The sequence below is a fragment of the Tinamus guttatus genome, unplaced genomic scaffold (assembly GCF_059628265.1).
Source record: "Tinamus guttatus ecotype Peru unplaced genomic scaffold, ASM5962826v1 Tinamus_guttatus_pri_ptg000244l, whole genome shotgun sequence".
Classification (NCBI taxonomy): Eukaryota; Metazoa; Chordata; class Aves; order Tinamiformes; family Tinamidae; genus Tinamus; species Tinamus guttatus.
In genome coordinates, this window is record NW_028288778.1 from 1,942,419 (window position 1) to 1,961,513 (window position 19,095).

General features: G+C 40.7%; 1 protein-coding gene across 2 annotated transcripts in view; it reads right to left on the bottom strand.

The window, feature by feature from the left end:
• BANP (BTG3 associated nuclear protein) overlaps positions 1-19,095 on the bottom strand; it is a 129,508-nt gene that overhangs the window by 73,059 nt on the left and 37,354 nt on the right. For both annotated transcript variants that reach the window (XM_088526256.1, XM_088526255.1), the window contains exon 7: positions 12,407-12,646. In XM_088526256.1, the coding sequence (XP_088382382.1) occupies positions 12,407-12,646 (240 nt within the window). The remainder of the gene's footprint in view (positions 1-12,406; positions 12,647-19,095) is intronic.

The following is a 19,095-nucleotide window of genomic DNA, read 5'->3' on the forward strand; positions in this document are numbered from 1 at the left end:
CAGGCTTTCTGTTTGTTATCTTTATGCTTTAAAAGATTAGAAAACGTTACCCCAGAGAATTCAATGGGCACATATAAAATATGTATGTATTTAGACTGAGATAGAACACACAGATTTCGTTAAGTGCTCTATTTTCAAATTCAGCATTATTTTAAAGATTAGAGGAAACAGCAAAAGCACACACATTGCAAACTCAGAACCTATATGGAACAATTAAAAAAAAAGAACTCACAAGAAGATGACAAATACTATGCAAAAAAAAGAGCTTCGGCTTTTGCCTGCACAAAATCACGAAGAGGGGTGATTATTTGGCGTTTTGGCTAACAGGACACATTTTTCTACAGAAGGGTCATACATGTGGAGTTTTTTTCCTTAAACTAATAACGTATGACAACAAAATCTGCTGCACTAAATATCCAAACTACGGAGAAAAAAATCAAGCACCTCTGAAGTTGATTTCTTGCCTTCAGGCTTCAGTTCCTCAAATGCAACCACGCTCATGCGTGGCCCATATTGAATCAATTTTAGGAAGTGTAACTGTTTGCTCGTCGTTTTGGGGGGGATACGTGCCCGGTATAATGGGGCCGGTTCCCCCGGGAAGCGGCAGGCAGACGGCGGCCGCCTCACGCCGGGCGCTCGCTGAGGTGACAGCGGCCGCCTCACGCCGGGCACTCGCTGAGGTGGCGGCGCTTCCAGCGTCACATGTGGCGCGTGGCGGCCGACAGACACTTTCCGAGACGCTGTTCTCCTCCACGGGCTAAACGGCAGCCAAGAAGAGACGGCGGGGAAGGAGGGAGGGAAAATCCGGCTACCAAACCTTGTCGCTGTTTGCATTTTATTGCTGCAGTTCCTCCGCTTAACTGTTTCACCTATAGGTCGCTAGGACGTTCCAGAGCGCAGTGCCAACCTCTGCAAGGCAGCTCTGCCTAGGGGACACCTACCCGCAGCCTCCAGCACCCCAATATCCTGTTCTGTTCCCTATAGCTGAAGGATTTACTAAGATACCACAACAATTTACACTTTAGCACAGGAAAAAAGAAATATGAATGCTCCAGAAATTTGCACTTTTTCAAGAAAATGCTAATTGGGAACTTCACAAGAAACACAGGGTTTTCCTGCAGGCAGAAGATACTGCTTAAGAGAATTCTGCAAATAACATTCCATGGAAAATGGATTATTTTCTGCAACTCTTGAACTGATGCATAATAATATATAAAACTAAAAATTACATGTTAATGAAATGTTTATCCTCCATTTTACTGGAGGATAAGAGCTCACCTGCACACTAGAGAACAAATGAGAAGTCTTATTTTGAGCAACTTTATGGAAAACCCAGAATTGCTAATTTGACAAAAAACTGATTCACAATTGTTTCTCTAAAGAGAGGAAGGAAAATTAGAAATAAATTTACAAGTATTATTCCGGATAACCCAGTAACACAGATCTTACAGTCACCACTACAACATCTGCTCCAAACTCCATTGCTACTATATAATCCCTCAAGTTCAACCGTAGGTTGAGGTAGCATCCTATTACTCATTGCTTGCCTTTTATCACGAAAATCTCCCTTCTAACATACAAGGAAACAGCACAAAATAGCCACTAAAAAAAAAAAAAAAAAGAAAAAGAAAGTGAAACCATTTTTCTCAACTTGCAAAACTAAGTCAAGTTAAATTCATTTCTAATTAAATATCTGGCTGGTAGGAACACCTTCTGGGATCAAAAGGGTGCATTTTAATGTATCAGCATTTAAAAAGCCAGATCTAACACTAAATTACAATCAGTAACTATTTACAAAAAGTTAATTGCAATGCTATGTAACAGGAACACAAAATCATTTGGAAGATTTGAAAAGTTTTCATGAATAATGACAAACTATGCTGTGATACCAAGGAGATATTTCAGAGATCAATTTTCTTTAAAAATCTACCAAACAGCACAGAAAGTTCTTGCACATATAGTCATTTCTCAACTAAAAGACCTAAGCAATAGTGAATTATTCACTTTCATCTATTACAGTTTTTTTTGGTCAATCTGAAATCCTACAGTTTGCTGCCAGCAGAAGGCTGTAACCCCATTTTTTGCAGCTGTAGCATTTCTCTGCAGCACAGCAGATCACTGCAAGATACCATTCAAATGACTGGTGCAAGTCTTTCTTCTTCAGGATAAACACATGGCACCATCCCAAGCAAAATAACAACAAAGTTATGAAAAAATCAAGAAAACACCATAAGAAAGTCATCAGGTTTCTCTGTCTCTGTTCTTAACCTCTGTAAAACACAGTTAGGATGGCTTATATTTTATAGATTTTAAAGCATTTTGAAACAAAACTCTCACATTAGAAAAGGAAACACCTTGTTGATACTTATCTGTAGATCTGACTCAGATTGCATGTTGGCGAGGTAACACGTCCCTCAAAAGAGCAAGATGCTCACACAGACTCATTAATATATTACAGCAGCCAGAAACAGCAGTCAAAAGGAAAAAACTAGTTAAGCATAAAAATCATCCACTAGTTTCCATATCTTAGAATATCTGTATTTTAAATTTTAATAATCAAAATGTAATTTGTTAAAATATGTATTATTATTTAATTAATATTTATTTAAAATATTTGCCAAAAGGAATCGTAGAACTAGTAGAAACATGAAATTAAAATTTATTATTAACACTCTTGATTTACACTTAATAGGATCCATGCAGGTTTACAGGACCCTATCAGGGGTCTCGAAAAAATAAAACTAAATACCATTTAGCATCTCCAAATTCCTCCAAATGCATCTTTGTCTGAAATTGAAGAGCTCCTCCATTTGGGCACACCTTTCCACCATGCCTGAAAACCCGCCGGTCGATTTTCATTAATTTAATCAACGGTGGAACAGTTTTGCCGCCTTCTTAGAGCCACTAAGTATGCAAATAATGCCATCTAGCGGAGTGTCAAATTTATGATGTTGGCAAGAAATGACAGCATTTTTCTCCGTGTATGTGTATGTTTGCTCAATCTCAGCCTCCCTTGCAGGAGGTGCCAAGTGCTACAAAAGGTTAGCAGGGCTGTAGAACTAGAGATAGGCTGGGAATTATCAGGAGAAGAATTAATCACCGGGCAAACTGGGTATTCGTGACGTTCCCGGTGGCACACTTTGATCCAAGCCATTTCCATGTGGCACGTTACGGCAGCAGCTTTAAACCATTCCCTAAGGATCTTTTGATTGCAATGCCCCCACGGTGGCAGAATACCAACAGCTGGATATATGTAACCACTTAATAACCACTGTATAATTATCGGGACCATGAAGTGTTTCAAACTCATTAAACAAATCAATCAACCCACAAGAAAATAATTCCAAGGCAAACTCAAGCTTTTATACTCTGAGAAGACACTTGGGAAGTTCATTTTTCCTCCTACAGCCTTGCTACTGCTCCTGGGTCACAGGAAAGCCACCCTACTAGGATGGTGATGGATAAATAGCAATTTACTTCCGACAGCCTTTCCCCCCCATTTTTAAAGATAATTCATTCCTTGCTCTGAAAATATCTTGTAAATCAAAAAAGGCATAGCAAGCAGAAGCAGATACCTCCAAAAAAGACAGAAGATCTATATTTCATTTCCTGATATAAATATATATACACATATATAAATATATATATTCATAAAATGTTTGGATCCCAGTATGAAAGCAAAATTGCATACTTGGTGCATATATAACTAAACAGCTAGAGGTTGCAATGGCAACATCCCATATAAACAACACAAGGGTTTTCATCTGAAATGGCTTTTCAAAAGATTGGGACCTAAAAGACTCCAATGCCGCAAATAATCTCCAAAATAAAAGTTCTAATGCTCGCATGATAATTGTTATCGTCCTTCTGTGTAATAAAAAGGCACATACAGGAGCTGGTACCTTGAATTCTTTAATCAAGGCTACCTTCTGGGTTTGCACATTAGAAATGTCAGCGCATTCGTTTATGACCTGCCTGAGCAAGGGAAGATCTCACTGCTTCCCTCAGCACTCTGGAGGGAGAAGCCGTTCCACGAGGTTTATTAGATGTCATTCTCTTTGGAACGAAACGCATCTAAATATATGATGCTTTTATTGCCAGGGGATCGACTTAGTGCTCCAAATCAAAGCCTGATGCTCAAAACAAATGGAATCACCCAAATTGAAACAATAACGTGTGATGGAAAGGCTTCTGATTTTAAGGAGCTGCTGCCAATAATCACACATCGGGCCGGTTTTGATCTCCACAGCTTTGAAGAGCAAGGCACTGAGCAGCTCTGTTTCCCTTTCAGGCAGCAGCACAACTCGATCCGACCAAACCTGCAATGGAGCTGATGGAAAAACGCGGCTTGTCGCTTTAAAGCCCCCTTCCCGAGACATCCCGTTACATAAGCCCTCACCACAGAGCCTCCGCATCCCATCTGGATGGCAAACAGCAGCACACGTGCCGCCAAGAAAAACTCGCTTATGAATCAACAACGAAAATTTCTCCCCTTCCGAAGGAGCTTGTGGGTTTGGAGAGGACTGGCATGACAGAAACCTGAACGCTGCGGGAATTTATTTACATTTTACTCACAGTCAGCTTGAGGCATCTCCTCGCTCCGCTTTTTTAACCCTTGCAAAATGAAGAAAAGCAAGTTCAAAGCCAGGGGAAAAGAGACGCTAGGCAAGTCTCTGGAATTCCGTTTACGAGATTTTGTGAAATCACAGCTCTCCTCAAACCGAGCGATGCATTTTCCAGATGAACATACATTAGCTTTTGCACCGATCAGCCTGTGCTTGGTGGCCAAGCTGCTTCTCTTCCCAGAACGACCAGGATCAAATGCTTCGTATGACTATTCAGGTCTTCCAAACCCTACCCTGAAAGCCCGGAGGTTATTGAGGATTTAGGAAACTTCTTTCCCAGGCCTCGAGTCCGAGCAACGCTGGGTCACCAGCTCAGCTCAGCATCTTTCCACACCAGACCCTAGAGCACACCACCACTCCATCACTGTAGAAACCACCCTGCACACAGTCACAACACTGGAAAGGGTCCACGAGCAGGGGAACAGGGCCAAGGAAAATAGTGATTAGAACAACTGATATAAACCCTCTTCCATTTCACTTGTAACTTCATAGCTGGGATAGATTCGCGGTATTGATAAAATGCTTGGACACTGCACACAGCACAATTATGAGCAGTCCAGCACTGCTCTTCCACACATCAGGGCTCCTGGTTGCTAATAACTGAATATGTAACGACTTTTGAAATCCATGCAAGACTTTCCTGCAGGTTATCAGAAAAAACAGCACTCACTCGTTTCCATTAAGTTGCCATCCTTGCATCAGTAACTCTCACAAGGAGCCCCACTTTCTTGGAAATTACTCAGTCTGCCTCTCTGGTGTTTAGCTGAGCTTATACTCTCCTGGAGTAACATTTAAAATTGCTGAAGAAGCTGCTTTTATGTTCACTGACTCCCTGGGACGCTGCTAGCTCCTCTCCTGCTCCTACTAGGGCACCTCGGTGCTACTTCAAATTAGTCTGGCTAAAGCAGCAAAGGATACACGGGATGGAATAATCCTGCATGGGCTGGAAAGGGATGGTCCAAGTGAGCTCATGCGTTGGGTTTCATCTCTCTGTGACTTCGAGCTGTTTGACAGCCCATCACCCACAATCAGCCTGCATGCAGAGGGGCTGACAGGCTAAATCGTTGCTAAAGTTCGCGAATGGAAAACTAAATTCATTGCTTTTATAATGGAAGAGCAACAAGAGAAGTGTGAGAGGAGAGAGAAACATCCTGCCAATAATTTATTTTACTCCCCCAAATTGCGGCCTTTATTTCAGTTTATGAAACAGGAAAGGGCCAGGAAAATAATTGAAATGTACACAAGTACCCAGGAAGGAAGAGAAAAACAGCCAATGTTAAATTATAGTGCTTATATAAAGTCAGTAAGCGAGCGCCAGCACTGATGCTATTTATGAGAACTGTGGTGCTGAGATAAACTTAACGGGTTCTCCTATTATCTTCTTGCCGAGCCCCAAGAGGGGTTATCACTGCCCTCCATGTGGCAGCTTTTAATTGATTCACAAAGGAGAAGCCATTTGGAAGTGAAGCCGGATGGTGCGGCGCTGGGAGGGACACGCGTTTGCCGAGACGGCACCACGGCAACAAAGCGGGTCCTGAAGGCGCTGTACAAAGAGAACACCCCCAAAACACAGGAAACAGAAACCTTCTTTGGAAAAGAAAACACTAATGAGAAAAAACATGAGAATTTTTTTTCTCTTCATTTAAAGATATGACCAACTCTCAGATTCATTTGGTTCGTCTTGAGTACCAGAACCCAACGGTCTGGGGCCAAACTCTTCTCGGTGGTGGCCAGGGACAGGACAAGGGGTAATGGGTATAAATTGAAACACAGGAAGTTCCATCTCCATGTGAGGAAGAACTACTTCACTGTGAGGGTGACAGAGCACTGGAACAGAGGAGAGAGGCTGTGGAGGCTCCTTCTCTGGAGACCTTCCCAACCTGCCTGGATGCCACCCTGTGCCCCATGCTCTGGGTGACCCTGCTGGAGCAGGGGGTTGGTCTAGATCATCTCTAGAGGTCCCTGCCAACCTCAACCATTCTGTGACTCTGACTTCTGCAAATGTTCCTTCCTGCTGAGTTCTCTCCATGACAGTGACCACGCTCATGGACCCAGGACAAACCGTAACATGGCTTCCTGGGACTGCCAAACAGAGGCGGTGCCCTTGGGAAGATGCAGAGGAGAGGTTTTGAGCAGCACACAGCTCGGGAGAACTCCACTCAACTCTTCAATCCCCCACAAGCCCACAAGGATGTCAGGATTTTGAGCTAACCATCGTCTGCTACGTTCAACCCTCCAAACCGTAAAATCTTGTCCTACCTCTGAGCCATGACCTGGCACCAAGGAGCAAAGCGCTGTGACACCTGATAAAGCCTCAGTCCTCAAAGCAACACGTTAAATCACGTTTCCAAACAGCTACAGTCAACGGCAGCCAATACCAGGAGAGGAATACATGGTGAAAAGCCTTTCCAGCTACTACAAGATTAGCTATCAACCACGCAACTTTTGGTCAGGTTACTATGGCTTGAAAGATTTGTTCATGTCCTGTATAAAAGAGAATCAGAAACCAGTGTTAAACAGCAAATATCAGGGATCTTCAACAGGTTTGAGCCCCTGATCAGCACCACTCAGTCCCCTCCCCTCCAAGCAAGCTCCACAGAACCCAGATCTACCAAAGGGAGTGGATTGAAACTAAAATTACCAGCAGATTCTCAATTAAGTTCGATTACAATTTAACTTAAACTAAAATCTATCAATTTCTAGTGCTGAATATACAGCTTAAAAGATTAAACAAATAGGACAAAGTATCAACTAAACAGTTTGACTTTTTCCTCCTGTTCTCCAGCACCCTCCTGCTGGAAGCCAAGGTCCAGGTGGACGTCTCCAATTGCTGTAACCAAGGCCCACAGACATCTGGTGCAATCGGTTTCAACTGGGTGCACCAAAGTTTTAAACCACTGACACTGTAGGAAGTGAGTGATAGAATATGCAGAAATGAGATGTTTCTGCAATAAACAGGAAAAGAGTAGTCAAGAGTGGAAAGGAATACAAAGATTACGAAGGAGAAGAGGGGATAAAAAGAAAAATGGCTATAATGCATAGAACTACACAAATAAAGCCTTTTTACAGCAGAAAATGCAAAAACAACAAAAAAAATAAATATAAGTCATATTTATAGTGTATGTTTTCTGCAGTTGCAATTTTATGCAAAACTTTCTACATAAAGGCAACAGCCTGAAATACCTCTAAAACAGCCCCAGTGGTGAGAACTATTAGCTATGTCAGAGGGAATATAGAAGCAACAGCTTGCCAATGAGACACAAATTCTTCCTCCAATATTTAGAAGTTTGGTGACCCTTAAGGAACGAAACTGTGGTATATTTGTCATTCAACTTGCAGCTCTATTAATACAAAAACCTTCAGGGAAAGCTAACGAGGCCATGAGACAATGGCAAAGGACCGAGAGCAGCATCTTCCACGACAAGTTCCAAGCTGCTCAACCGGCCCGACTTGCACGTTTGGGTGACGGGCACGAAGGAGCATCTACGCACACATACACTGATCAGCCTGGCACGTGTCACACCACCAGGCAGGGGTCAAACACGTTTCGGAGGAAGCCAACGTGGTGTCTGGTTGCCCATCCTAAGCGGAACCGTGCTCGTGAATTTGCCAAGCAGCTCGGTGCTCCGTTCAGCTGTGCTCTGGAGGGAGGACAACTGCGCGCCGCTCTTCTGCCAAGCGGCGTATTAAAACATATTGCAACTCATCAGGACAGAAAGGAGGTTTCCATCTTTAGTGGAAGCAATATTATGACACAACAGAATACTAAGCTTTGATTATCAACTTCTTATTTTAATTGCGTTTAAAAAATAATCACCTTTCATTTAATAAACTTTCTTCTCTCTACAGCATACTGAATTTGATGGTTTTTTTTTTTTTTGGTTACACAAAGAACCAAATTATTAGGGCTAATGTTCTTATATCACATTTCACCATTAAAATCTCAATATTTTTTCTAGGGCTAAAGTAATGAGCTATTTAATGACATATATTGTGCTTAAGTCATTTTGGTTTCTGGTCCAAAAACTCTTCAATACCACTGCCACCCCACAAGTAAATGTATACCACAAATGAAAATGTACGCTTCCAAATACGAACTTTCATCTCTCTCTTGTGGTAAACCTTATGCAGTATACCAAGAATTTTTAATAAACCCACTTTGCTCCATTTCCAATAGCTTCTGCATATTATTCAAAATAATCTCTATTAAATACAGATTTGGTTAGTTAGATTTTTTTTTTCCTAGAAAAAGAAACAAGGGAATGTATTTCTAATGACAAAGCCTTAAGAAGAAACCTGAAATAAAAGAAAAATAAAATCTAGCTTGAGCTTTGCTAGCTACAGCTGGCAGACACGGGGCTGATGACATTAGATTCCCGTTTAGGTTTAAAATAACACATGAGAGTGTTACTGCCCAGAGCAGAAGCAACCCACACTGTCAGGACCGCAGCGGAATTCCATTCCCATGGAGCGCTGCCTTTGGGAGGGTTTATGGAGCAGGACATCCCAGCGGGAAGCAGGTGCCCGTGGGGCTGCCGGCCACGCTCCTGTCACCGGCAGGGCTGACATCACAGCACAGTTATTGCTATTATATTCTCTTTGTTGTAAAGATTACTTGAATTTTCTGCATTTGTTGCTGCAGGATTTAACTCTTATCGATGGCAAACCCCGACAACCATTAATATTCAGGTGTCCAAAGCAGATTCCTGTGGACACCATCCCTGCCTTGCTATGGGTTGGCTCCCAAACAGCAGCAACACTTTAGCCAATGGGCAGAAGAAATGAAGAGGTGTCCAGGACACCCGGACCCCGACCTCCAGCACGGGGCTACATATAAATGGCATAATGCTACATATAAATGGCATAATGCTACATATAAATGGCATAACCTCCAGCTTTAGCATTCAGGCACGTTATTTTCAAAAACTTGTTCTTCCTGCACAACTCAGGCATTAGATCTGTGCACGGAGATGTAAGATTGTATCGAGGGAGGGGTTGCTAGTGCCTTGCATCAAAATTGTGACAAAGGGGGAAGGAGAAGGCTGTCTACTTCCTGCTTTTAACATCTATGCTCTGCAAAAAAAAATTCAGGTTTTTAAAAACACTATAGGAACAACTACAAGAATATCTGTTATTGTTACATGAAATAATCATGTGTGAAATAATCATGTAACAATCATGTATGTTGATGAGATCAATAGATAAAAAGGTTTTGGAAAACAAAATTCCTTATTGTCTCCTTTAAAAATATATACAGAAATTGGAATAATGCAGCAAATGGGATGGGGCTGCTTTTGCCTATTAATTCCCCTGAGATAGAGGACAAGTTACTAGAAATCAAAGGTGGTCAATGGCACCGTATATCCTCAGCTCAGTTCTGTGTACAGAGAGGACAACACATTGACCACCAAATATTCGCCACTATTTTTTCCCTTATCTATCAAACATTGCCCTAAAAAGCATAAAAACAAGACACCAGATTCCTCAAACACCAATCAAAATCAGCTCTGCCTGGCTAGGTGCCAAAGCCTTAATTGGCATTTCAAATTGGCAGTTGCATACAATATATTTCAGTATAACAAGCTATTCCCACGGTACTAATCCACTGGTGAGCTACCTAAGGTGAAAATGTAGTCGGTGTTTTGAGACCAAGGTCTATTGCTACACGATAACCCAGCCCCGTGGGTAAAGGCCTCCTGTAAAGTTCCTGCATTTGCTCTTCGCTCCATTCCACACTCCTTCACACTTCCACACTCCATTCCTCGCTCCTCACTATGGGCTATGCCTACTACATTTGACATCCAAAACACATTTGATTCCTTTTAAAACGCCAAAAATTGCACCTCTGGTGTGATGCGTTCATTCCTACAAAATAGCTTTACCATCCACAAGACTGGGACCCTGGCACAGATGCTATGTTAGTATCCTGCGCGTTGTGGTTACGAACCCACAGGCATCGTGATACTTCATCTCTCCTTCGCTGCAGACTGCACCTTTCCCCCATCCCAACTTTTACAAGTCATACACACAAATGAAAATAAAAACCTGAGATCCAAGACCATATTATTTAGAACATTTCAGCAATACTTGAACATTTTATTTGCTTATTTTTATTATTCATTCCATTTTAACTAAGATAATATTTCTTAGTTAGATACTTGCAACACTTCGTGTACATAGAGATACTTTTGATGAATATCTGCAACAAGGTAAAATTAGGATTCCTTCACAGTCCATTCCTTCATTAGTCCATTAGGATTCCTACATAAATAAAAGCTAACAAAACATCTGCCTGGCAACTGCAGCATTAATACCTGCCTTATTCTTACCAAATGCATTCTAACTGCAATTAGGAGATAGTTGAGTACAATTCCAAAATTAAGTGTTGCATTCAATGTCTTCATGAGCTTAAAAATGAACTCAGAATTTAAACATTAATTCAAAATAACTTCCATTAATATTCTTCTACAAACCACATGAGAGAATTTGGGGAAACAACCACGACACAAAAAGCCTAACTGCATGGACGCTCCTCTGTGCTCCCATCCCACAGGGCCGGGCAAGGAAAGCAGGGCAGTTTGCACTTATTTTCCACAAACTGACCAAACCTTTTCCCTGGGCTACTGCTGTGTATATCTGCTTACACCCCGGATCCGTCCTCCCCTGCTGGAGAGATTTCAGGAACTTGTGAAAGAACGAGCACCAAAAACAGCAGAAGGTTTCAGTTCTGTTTGTGTTAGGACACGCAGACATCTACATGCCCTCACAGGGGACATATTTATGCCTTCTGGAGCCACAAGTGCTCAGCAGTCCCACTAAAAGAGTCCCATTTAAAATAGGCAGGAGCTGCGAAGTAGAGAGTACTTCTGAGAGGGAAAATAAAAGACTGCTGTTCCACTTGAAACAGATCAGAACTCACTGCACGATCTATTTTAGCTTAGCAAACACATTTTTGAGCCTACTTTTAACTTTTCTGATCCCAGAATTAACCTAGTTTGTCATCAGAGAGGCCAGCAGGGCATTTGATTTCCATCAGGTTGGAAAGCTTATTGCAGCTCCTAAGTTAAAAACATGTAAAGAACACAGTAATACAAAGGATAGGTAAAGATGTCTCTCTCGATTGTAATTAATTTTTTAAAGGTAAAGCTTGTGAATTATAATTTTTCACAACTATTTATTACAATTATTAGTCCATACAAATTTCCAGCTCTTCAGACCTACTTCAATGAAACTATTTTAATTACCTTAATTACTTAAGGTAATTAAAAAAATTACGTAAGGTAATTACTTAATTACTTAATTACAAAAATGACAAGAAAGTGAGAGAGGAATTATTCAGGACAACCTGCACACCAGTGTATCTGCATTTATATTTGAATAATGTCACTGTAGGAAGCAGAATGAGATCACCAGGCAACTACTCACATTTCTAGGACAGAGAGAGACGGCCTTCGGATCAGCAGCTTGCGACCCGTTTTCATTTCTTTGGAGTGGGGAGGAAGCAATATCCAGCAGTATGAGATCCAGAAGACAATTAGGGAATTGCAGGGCTTATTAGGATGGCAAGGTGTGGGTGAGACTGAGTCATGGAGTCAAGAGAGTATAACAGGAATGAGAGCTCACTGGCCAGGGCCATGGAGTGCAGTTCACCAGCCTTTACCAGTGGGGTGTTCGGGTATGAGTGGGAGAAGCTCCTCCTTCCCCACGTCCCCTGTGGGGACCCCAAGCAAGGACAGCCCTGCCTTATCTGCACAACACACGTTCACAAGTTTTATACTCACAGCGAATTCCGTAAATCATGAGAGGGTCCAGCTGCTTCTTGCCATGCTTCCCCTGGCCCGAAAGGTTGGAGATGGCCTGAATTTCCCGATGGAAGAGATAATCCAGCAGGGTCAAGGCCATCTTCTCGGCCGTGCGGCAGTTCGTGCTGATGTGCAGCATGTCAGCGGGGGTGATGGGGCAGCGGACCCGCATTTCAGGATTATTTTCATCTCCAAGCCACGTCCCATTGGGGTAATCCTCTAAAAAGAGAGAATTGGGAAATCCTAATCATGGCACAGAATGAAACAGTCAGGTTCAAGTTACAGTTAATATCTCCTAAAATACCATAAGCTCTTCCAATCTTCTTCATAGTCTTTATTAGTATCTGGCAAATTAAGAAAGACTGATAGGCTCAGAAAAGTTCTTCTCCAACCCCCAACAACAACCACCAAACATTACTTCCATTAACAGCTGTGTCTGATCCACACGAGGAACTGCTGGATGTCTCTTAGCTTAGTCAGCCTCTGAAAACGCAGGTCAGCACAACCCCATGACTCCTGGTAGAGCTATATTTCTCCAAACTAACAGTTTGGAACCACATTTTTTCTCTATTATCATCAGATTAAAATTGATATAACAAGATTATGAAGATTTTAAGAAATTGTAATTAATGGTAAGTTGTACCTTATTTGATCGCTTATAGAAAGAATATCTTTATCATCGACAGTCAATCGAAACATACCAAAGCTCCCGATCAGTATCTTGAATTGCTTCAAGTTTTCTTACCATGAACCTGCAATACATCCTTAGCACACTGTTTACCAAAGGAACAGCCCCAGAGATCACTTGCAGAAGAATATATTTTAATTTTACTGGCTGCTAAAACTATACCTACCCTATACAAATATATGTGTACATATATCTATATATTTTACACATGCATATATATACACACATATGTGTGTGTGTGTGTGTGTGTGTGTGTGTGTGTGTGTGTGTGTGTATATGCATGCATCTCCAGAAGATCTTCAATTTTCCACCAGCTTCTCGCTTTGGGAAAAAACAATGACTCATTTTAAGCTGAGATTTACTAAGGCCTCAGTGGAAACTCATCTTTTTTGGCAGTATCCAAAGTTTGTGGATTCAAGGCTAACCAGAACCTCAAGCAGAGCTCAGAGGGGAGACCAGGCCCAGAGCTGAGGATGCCATACGGGACTTTGGATGAGCCTCTCATTCCAGATAAAATGAAATTTCCAATATGAATCTTTACAGGGCTAATAGGAACTGGAAAGAACAATGTGCAGTCTACTATTTCAATGTTGACTGACACAGACCATTTGCACTTGATTCCTATGTTTGCTCAGCTTTCTGGAGCACGAGCACAAGGCCTCCTGACTGAGGAGTCACTCAGACCTTCCACAGTGGAGTTTTATTGCTTGCTTCACATACCTTCAGAATGGTTTAAAGTAGATATATAACTTTTAAACATATGTCTCTGTAATGGAGCGTTATGCTATATGCCAAGTCACAAATTCCAGTTTTTCTGAGCATTCTGTTCGCACAATAGAATAACAGAGTTCAGCTGGATGAGCACTCCTCATATTGAGCAGGACAAGGCCTCAGTGTGAGCAGCACCTTTGTTTTCAAGTACTGGCCCTGGTGGAGCAGCCTGTGTTTTACTGGGCTGTAAGTCAAAAGCGTGCAATAAAATGTAAAGTATAAAAGCAACTCAAACAGTAAAGAAGGCTTTTCTGACATGACCTTTGCCCGGTGTGTAACAGATGCAGGTTTATTGCAATGAATGACAGTATGAAAAATAGATTATGCAATATTGATATAGCATTACAAATACCAGATAGCCAACTACAATAATTTGCAAGAAAAACAAACTTGAGTTGATATAAATAACAGCCAGTACCTCGAGCTTTCTTCTGCTGAAACCGGAACTTCATACCCTGTTATGAATATGGGTTTTTTTTTAAAAAAAAAAAATACATTTTGGGGGGGTTCTGTTCATACCTTCCCTTTCCCCCTGAACTGTGCCATACGGCACACGAGCTGTTTTCTGCTCGCAGTACCAGATGCCATCTGCAAAATAAGGTGGTTCAGATTAACTATGACGTGTTTCGAATGCTACTGTTTCTGGTCTCCCTGCAAGTCTGCTTAACATTATTGGGGAAAAGAAACGTTCTGTTATGAAGACAAATCAGCTGTTCTATAAAAATTAAGACAGAGCTGGCAGAGTAAAAGATGTCACTGGATAAATGTGCAAGTTTTTCAAAAACAATTTAGCAAACTTGAATAAATAATTCTCCATCCTATCAAAATTTTACTGCCGGACCAGTTCAAACAATTACTAATAGATACAGAAGTTTATTTGCATTTACGGTTCATCTGTTCTCTTGCCTAATAAATGCTATCAACGAACATGAACTGAACCAAAGATTTTTTTCCATTTGCAAAATAATCAGCTTTTCACTGGCACCAAGTCCAGAACATACTGTTTTTACCACATGCAACTGTACTTTTTATTGCTAACAGTCTGGAAAAAGACACTATCTTGTTATTCTGAGCTATGAACACACATCCCCCCATGAATTTATCTTTTAGTTTTTCCTTCGCTTTAGAAACTTCAATAGAAAACTCCTTCTGCCTCTATATCATGCAGCAGAAATCCAAAGAGGTAACATGAAATTCATTAAAAAAAAAAAAAAGACTGTGTGGAAATCCCAGGGGCTTTTATACATTTCCACTCAAAAGTTTACATCAGTTCTTCAGTACAGTCCAAACTAAACCAGCTTGAATGTGCCATGTTATTTCACTTCCCTACATTAGAGTGCAGTCTTTGAAATGAAATCCTTCCCGTCAAACTGAAGGACATCTGGAAACGGTACCAAAACACTGATGGTGATGAGAGATTGGCGGTTTAGTCGAGCCCAACATACCATTACTTTAATTTCTCCACTGAAATAATCAGTTTTCCTCTATCCAATTCATCCTCCCCCAATTCCCTGTAACAGGCACTGTGAAAACAGAACCACTAAAAAAATCTCTCCTACTTAAGAAATTATTCAAAGATTCATACATATGAATAAAATGTACATAGAGGGCGGAGAAGAGATACAGAACACCCAAAAACATGAGAAAATGCCTCAGGATGATGGCTTTAACCAACAGCTGAAGAAAACTTTGTTGCTTGCTCTATGTTTTACAGCACATGCTCTAGAACATGCTCTAGAAATCAGCCTGGCACTCCAAATTAAACTAAAATCAATGCTAAAAAACACGTAGCTTTTTTTTTCTGCACATAACAATATCTAAAATTAATTAACCTAACATTAACCTAAGATTTAGATCTTTATTTGTAAATTTATAAATAATGTAAGGGACTTATGTTTCCTCTCTGGCCTTAGAAGAACTCAGTGCATGTTCAAACTCAACCTTTCATTTAGATTTTACAGGTTTTGGGAGGAGGGCTCTCGGGGTGTTCGTGGTTTTGTTTTTCTCTTCATTTCTATTGTTTCCTTCCTGCTTATCTTGCACCATGATCTGCTTCTCAAAAGCTGAAGACAGGGTATTTTTAAACAGCAATTCTCATGCTTCCTGTCAAATACATATTAAAAAGAACAATAATATTTTTTTAAATGTGTACTTTTTAAAAGTATACAAACACTCATTTGCACCTCAGTCTAAACATACATCTTTTTTGTACAGTAGCCCTGATTTTTCTTTCATTAATTTGCCTACATATCCTTTTTGACCTCAAATCCTACCTGGAAAGCAGTTAAACTGTGACTGAATGCCATGAGGAAAAGTAATCCCTTGCATTTCTTTATGCCAAATACTCTTAATACCATACAGGGGCTCTTGATCATTTCTCCTTCGAGTGCTGAAGTCGTGACATTTTTATCTGATTTGCTCTCTGCACTCAGGAGCTCATTTCAATGACAATCTAAATTTCTAGTTCCTCTTCACTGTTTTTTTTTTTTTTTTTTTTAACCCGAGATCAAAAAATTTGCCTTTATCTCCGTTTCAGTAAATCCAGAACTAGTTTGCTTTTCACTGCCGCTTCCAAATCTTTTCCCACTGTAATAAGTTCATTTCTTTTATCTCGCAGCACAGCTGACCGCTCCGCTGTGACCAGAGAACATAATGGTCTGAGCAAGCACGAGGAGAAGGGACCCGCGGCTGCTCCACAAACCCCATTACTATGGAAACTGCATGCGGGAGCTTTAAGCTTAATATCAGGAAACCCTACGTCCAGAGAACACAAAACGAGGGTCACTGCAGCCTTCTGGGTGCACGTGTGTGTTTTCCCACCCAGGACCCTGTGCTCCCCGGACCCTCTCCTGGGTACGTGGGCAGATGAGCAGTAAGGCTAGAGGTAAAGCTGCGTTCCAGCCACTCATTCCCTTAAAACAGTGATAATAAAACGAAACAGCTGCCTGCACCAGCACTCGAGTTAACACGTGCCATTAGCCAGAGCAGTTGCGTTTGTTCTACAAATAACACCGGGTGCAGATGTGGCATTTGCAGGAAAGGAAATGACTAGTAGCAGCAGCATAAAGACATAAAGTTGAATTAACCTTATGAAAATAAACCAGTTCCTAACCTACAAAAATAAACCATTTCTAAAGAAATTAAATAATATTTTGGCTGATGCACAGGAGTTTTTTTTCTTTTCCTTTTTTTTTTTAAAATAAACTTCTACTAATCAGCCTGTGTCCTTTGCCCCTGCAAGGGTAGTGATTATCGGACAGGGACTACCACGTACAGACTTTACCAACCAGCAACCACGGAAAAGCTAAAAGTAAGTTTAAACAAGAAAGAAAAGCACACAGTATATTAACACCCAACTGCAGAGATGTAATATAAAGCTTATAATAAAAGAAATACAGAACTATCTTAAAAGGTCTACTTATTAAAAGCTAGTTAGGGGTGGGTGTCCTGACAAGGAGGCAGCCCCATGCGCACACCCCCAGCACACACAGGGCACGTGGAGAGCTCCACACGCTATCACTGCCGTTACCCTGTCTGCTAAAAATGCAGGAGCAGTTTAAATAAATGGCTAAAATCAGGGGCAGAAATAGGAGACCCCTCTTACTTGACGGCTGATAGACGGCCAGCGAATTTGTTGAGCAGAAGTGGGAAGTAAGGACTATTTGATCAGTTGTCGCTCAAAACGATTGGCCGAAAATGCCACCAAAAATTGAGAAAAATGAAAACCTGTGGGCTTAGAATTTTAGGAAAGATCTGTGAATGCAATTCAGTTTCTCCAGTTTTCTTTGGCTTTAACAGATCAGTGGGTTCTTGAAGTCTGATCAGTATCTTCATGTTAACAACGGCATAGAGTTTTTGTTAGGTGCAAAAGAAAGAAAGTTCCTTTTGTCTCTACCTGGTCATAGGGAGCTTCATGGAAAGGCCAAACTGCCGCCAGCGATGAGGGATTTAATCTTAGAGTGAACTGAAAACCCAGAGGATGGATAAATCCGTCTGTCTGCTCAGGTCACTTACAAAAAGGTGGTTGGGTTCAGACCTGCCCGAGCAATTCGGAGCTCTATTTGTACCGCGACACTGAACAAGTGTCTTGGATGCAAAGATGTGGAGATTCTTTGCGAGGAAACAGCCTTCTACAGGAAAAAGATATTCATCTCCAAGTTACCACATTACTGTACATCAGTTTTTCCTTGTCTTCTCAAAAAGTATCATAGTTTACATTTCTAATATTTGGAAAGTTCTAAAATGCAGTTAAAAAAAGGAATGCAGAGGAAGCAGATATAATGTGTAATGATACATATGGTGCCAAGCATCATAGATCAGGCTATCAAGTGTAAAGTTCATTGAACCAAATCCTAAAATCTTGCCAGTTTAACTGTATCACTTAAAAACAGCTTTCAAGGAGTTCTGTTGAAGAGCATTTCACACACTTAGTATCTCCTAAGGGCAGTGTGTTTCTTAGCAATGTTTAAGTCTTGGCATTAGCTTTGAGATTTAAAAGAAGATCAGCTCTTCAAGCAGCTGACCAGTGGCACGTTCCTCCTCTAGGAAGGTCATGCTTTGTTTTTTCTTTCATATTAAAATGGGACATTAATGCCATTGTCAAAGAAACAAATTTTAAAAGATAACAGTGTGCATTAGTGTTTTAGGAACGTATGCTTGTGTTTGTATAGCAGGTCACAGATCAAATATTTTAAACATTACCATATACAGAAATGCATTATTATAACATTCAGTACCCAAGAAGTCTCTTTTATCTTAGAAGCAATATATCAATATTAACCAAAACAGTGCTCTCATCACAACTCCTAGAAATAAGTCTGCATGTACAGGATGACCACGATATTTTTAGATAGCTTATTCTGTAGCTGTTTTAATAAAATAATAAATATTTTAAAATTGAGCTTTGTCACTGAATTACAAGTACCTTAAGATAAATTATTTTTATCCACTCATGAGCTGCATAAAAAGAACAAATTTTGGTTTTAATCAATATTCTAATGTTAAATTAAGAGGAATATTTTTTTTTGTAAAACTTTTCAAAGTAGAATTCAATACCTTCAGAGGAAACATGGAAACGTCTGATCACAGCAAAACTATTGTACTGAAAATATTAGCAGAAGTATTCTTGGACATTATCCATTCTTTGCTTTCTGCTGTTTGCACAGATTTCTTCGTAACATAGTACTTAACAGCACAAAGTTTTGAAAAC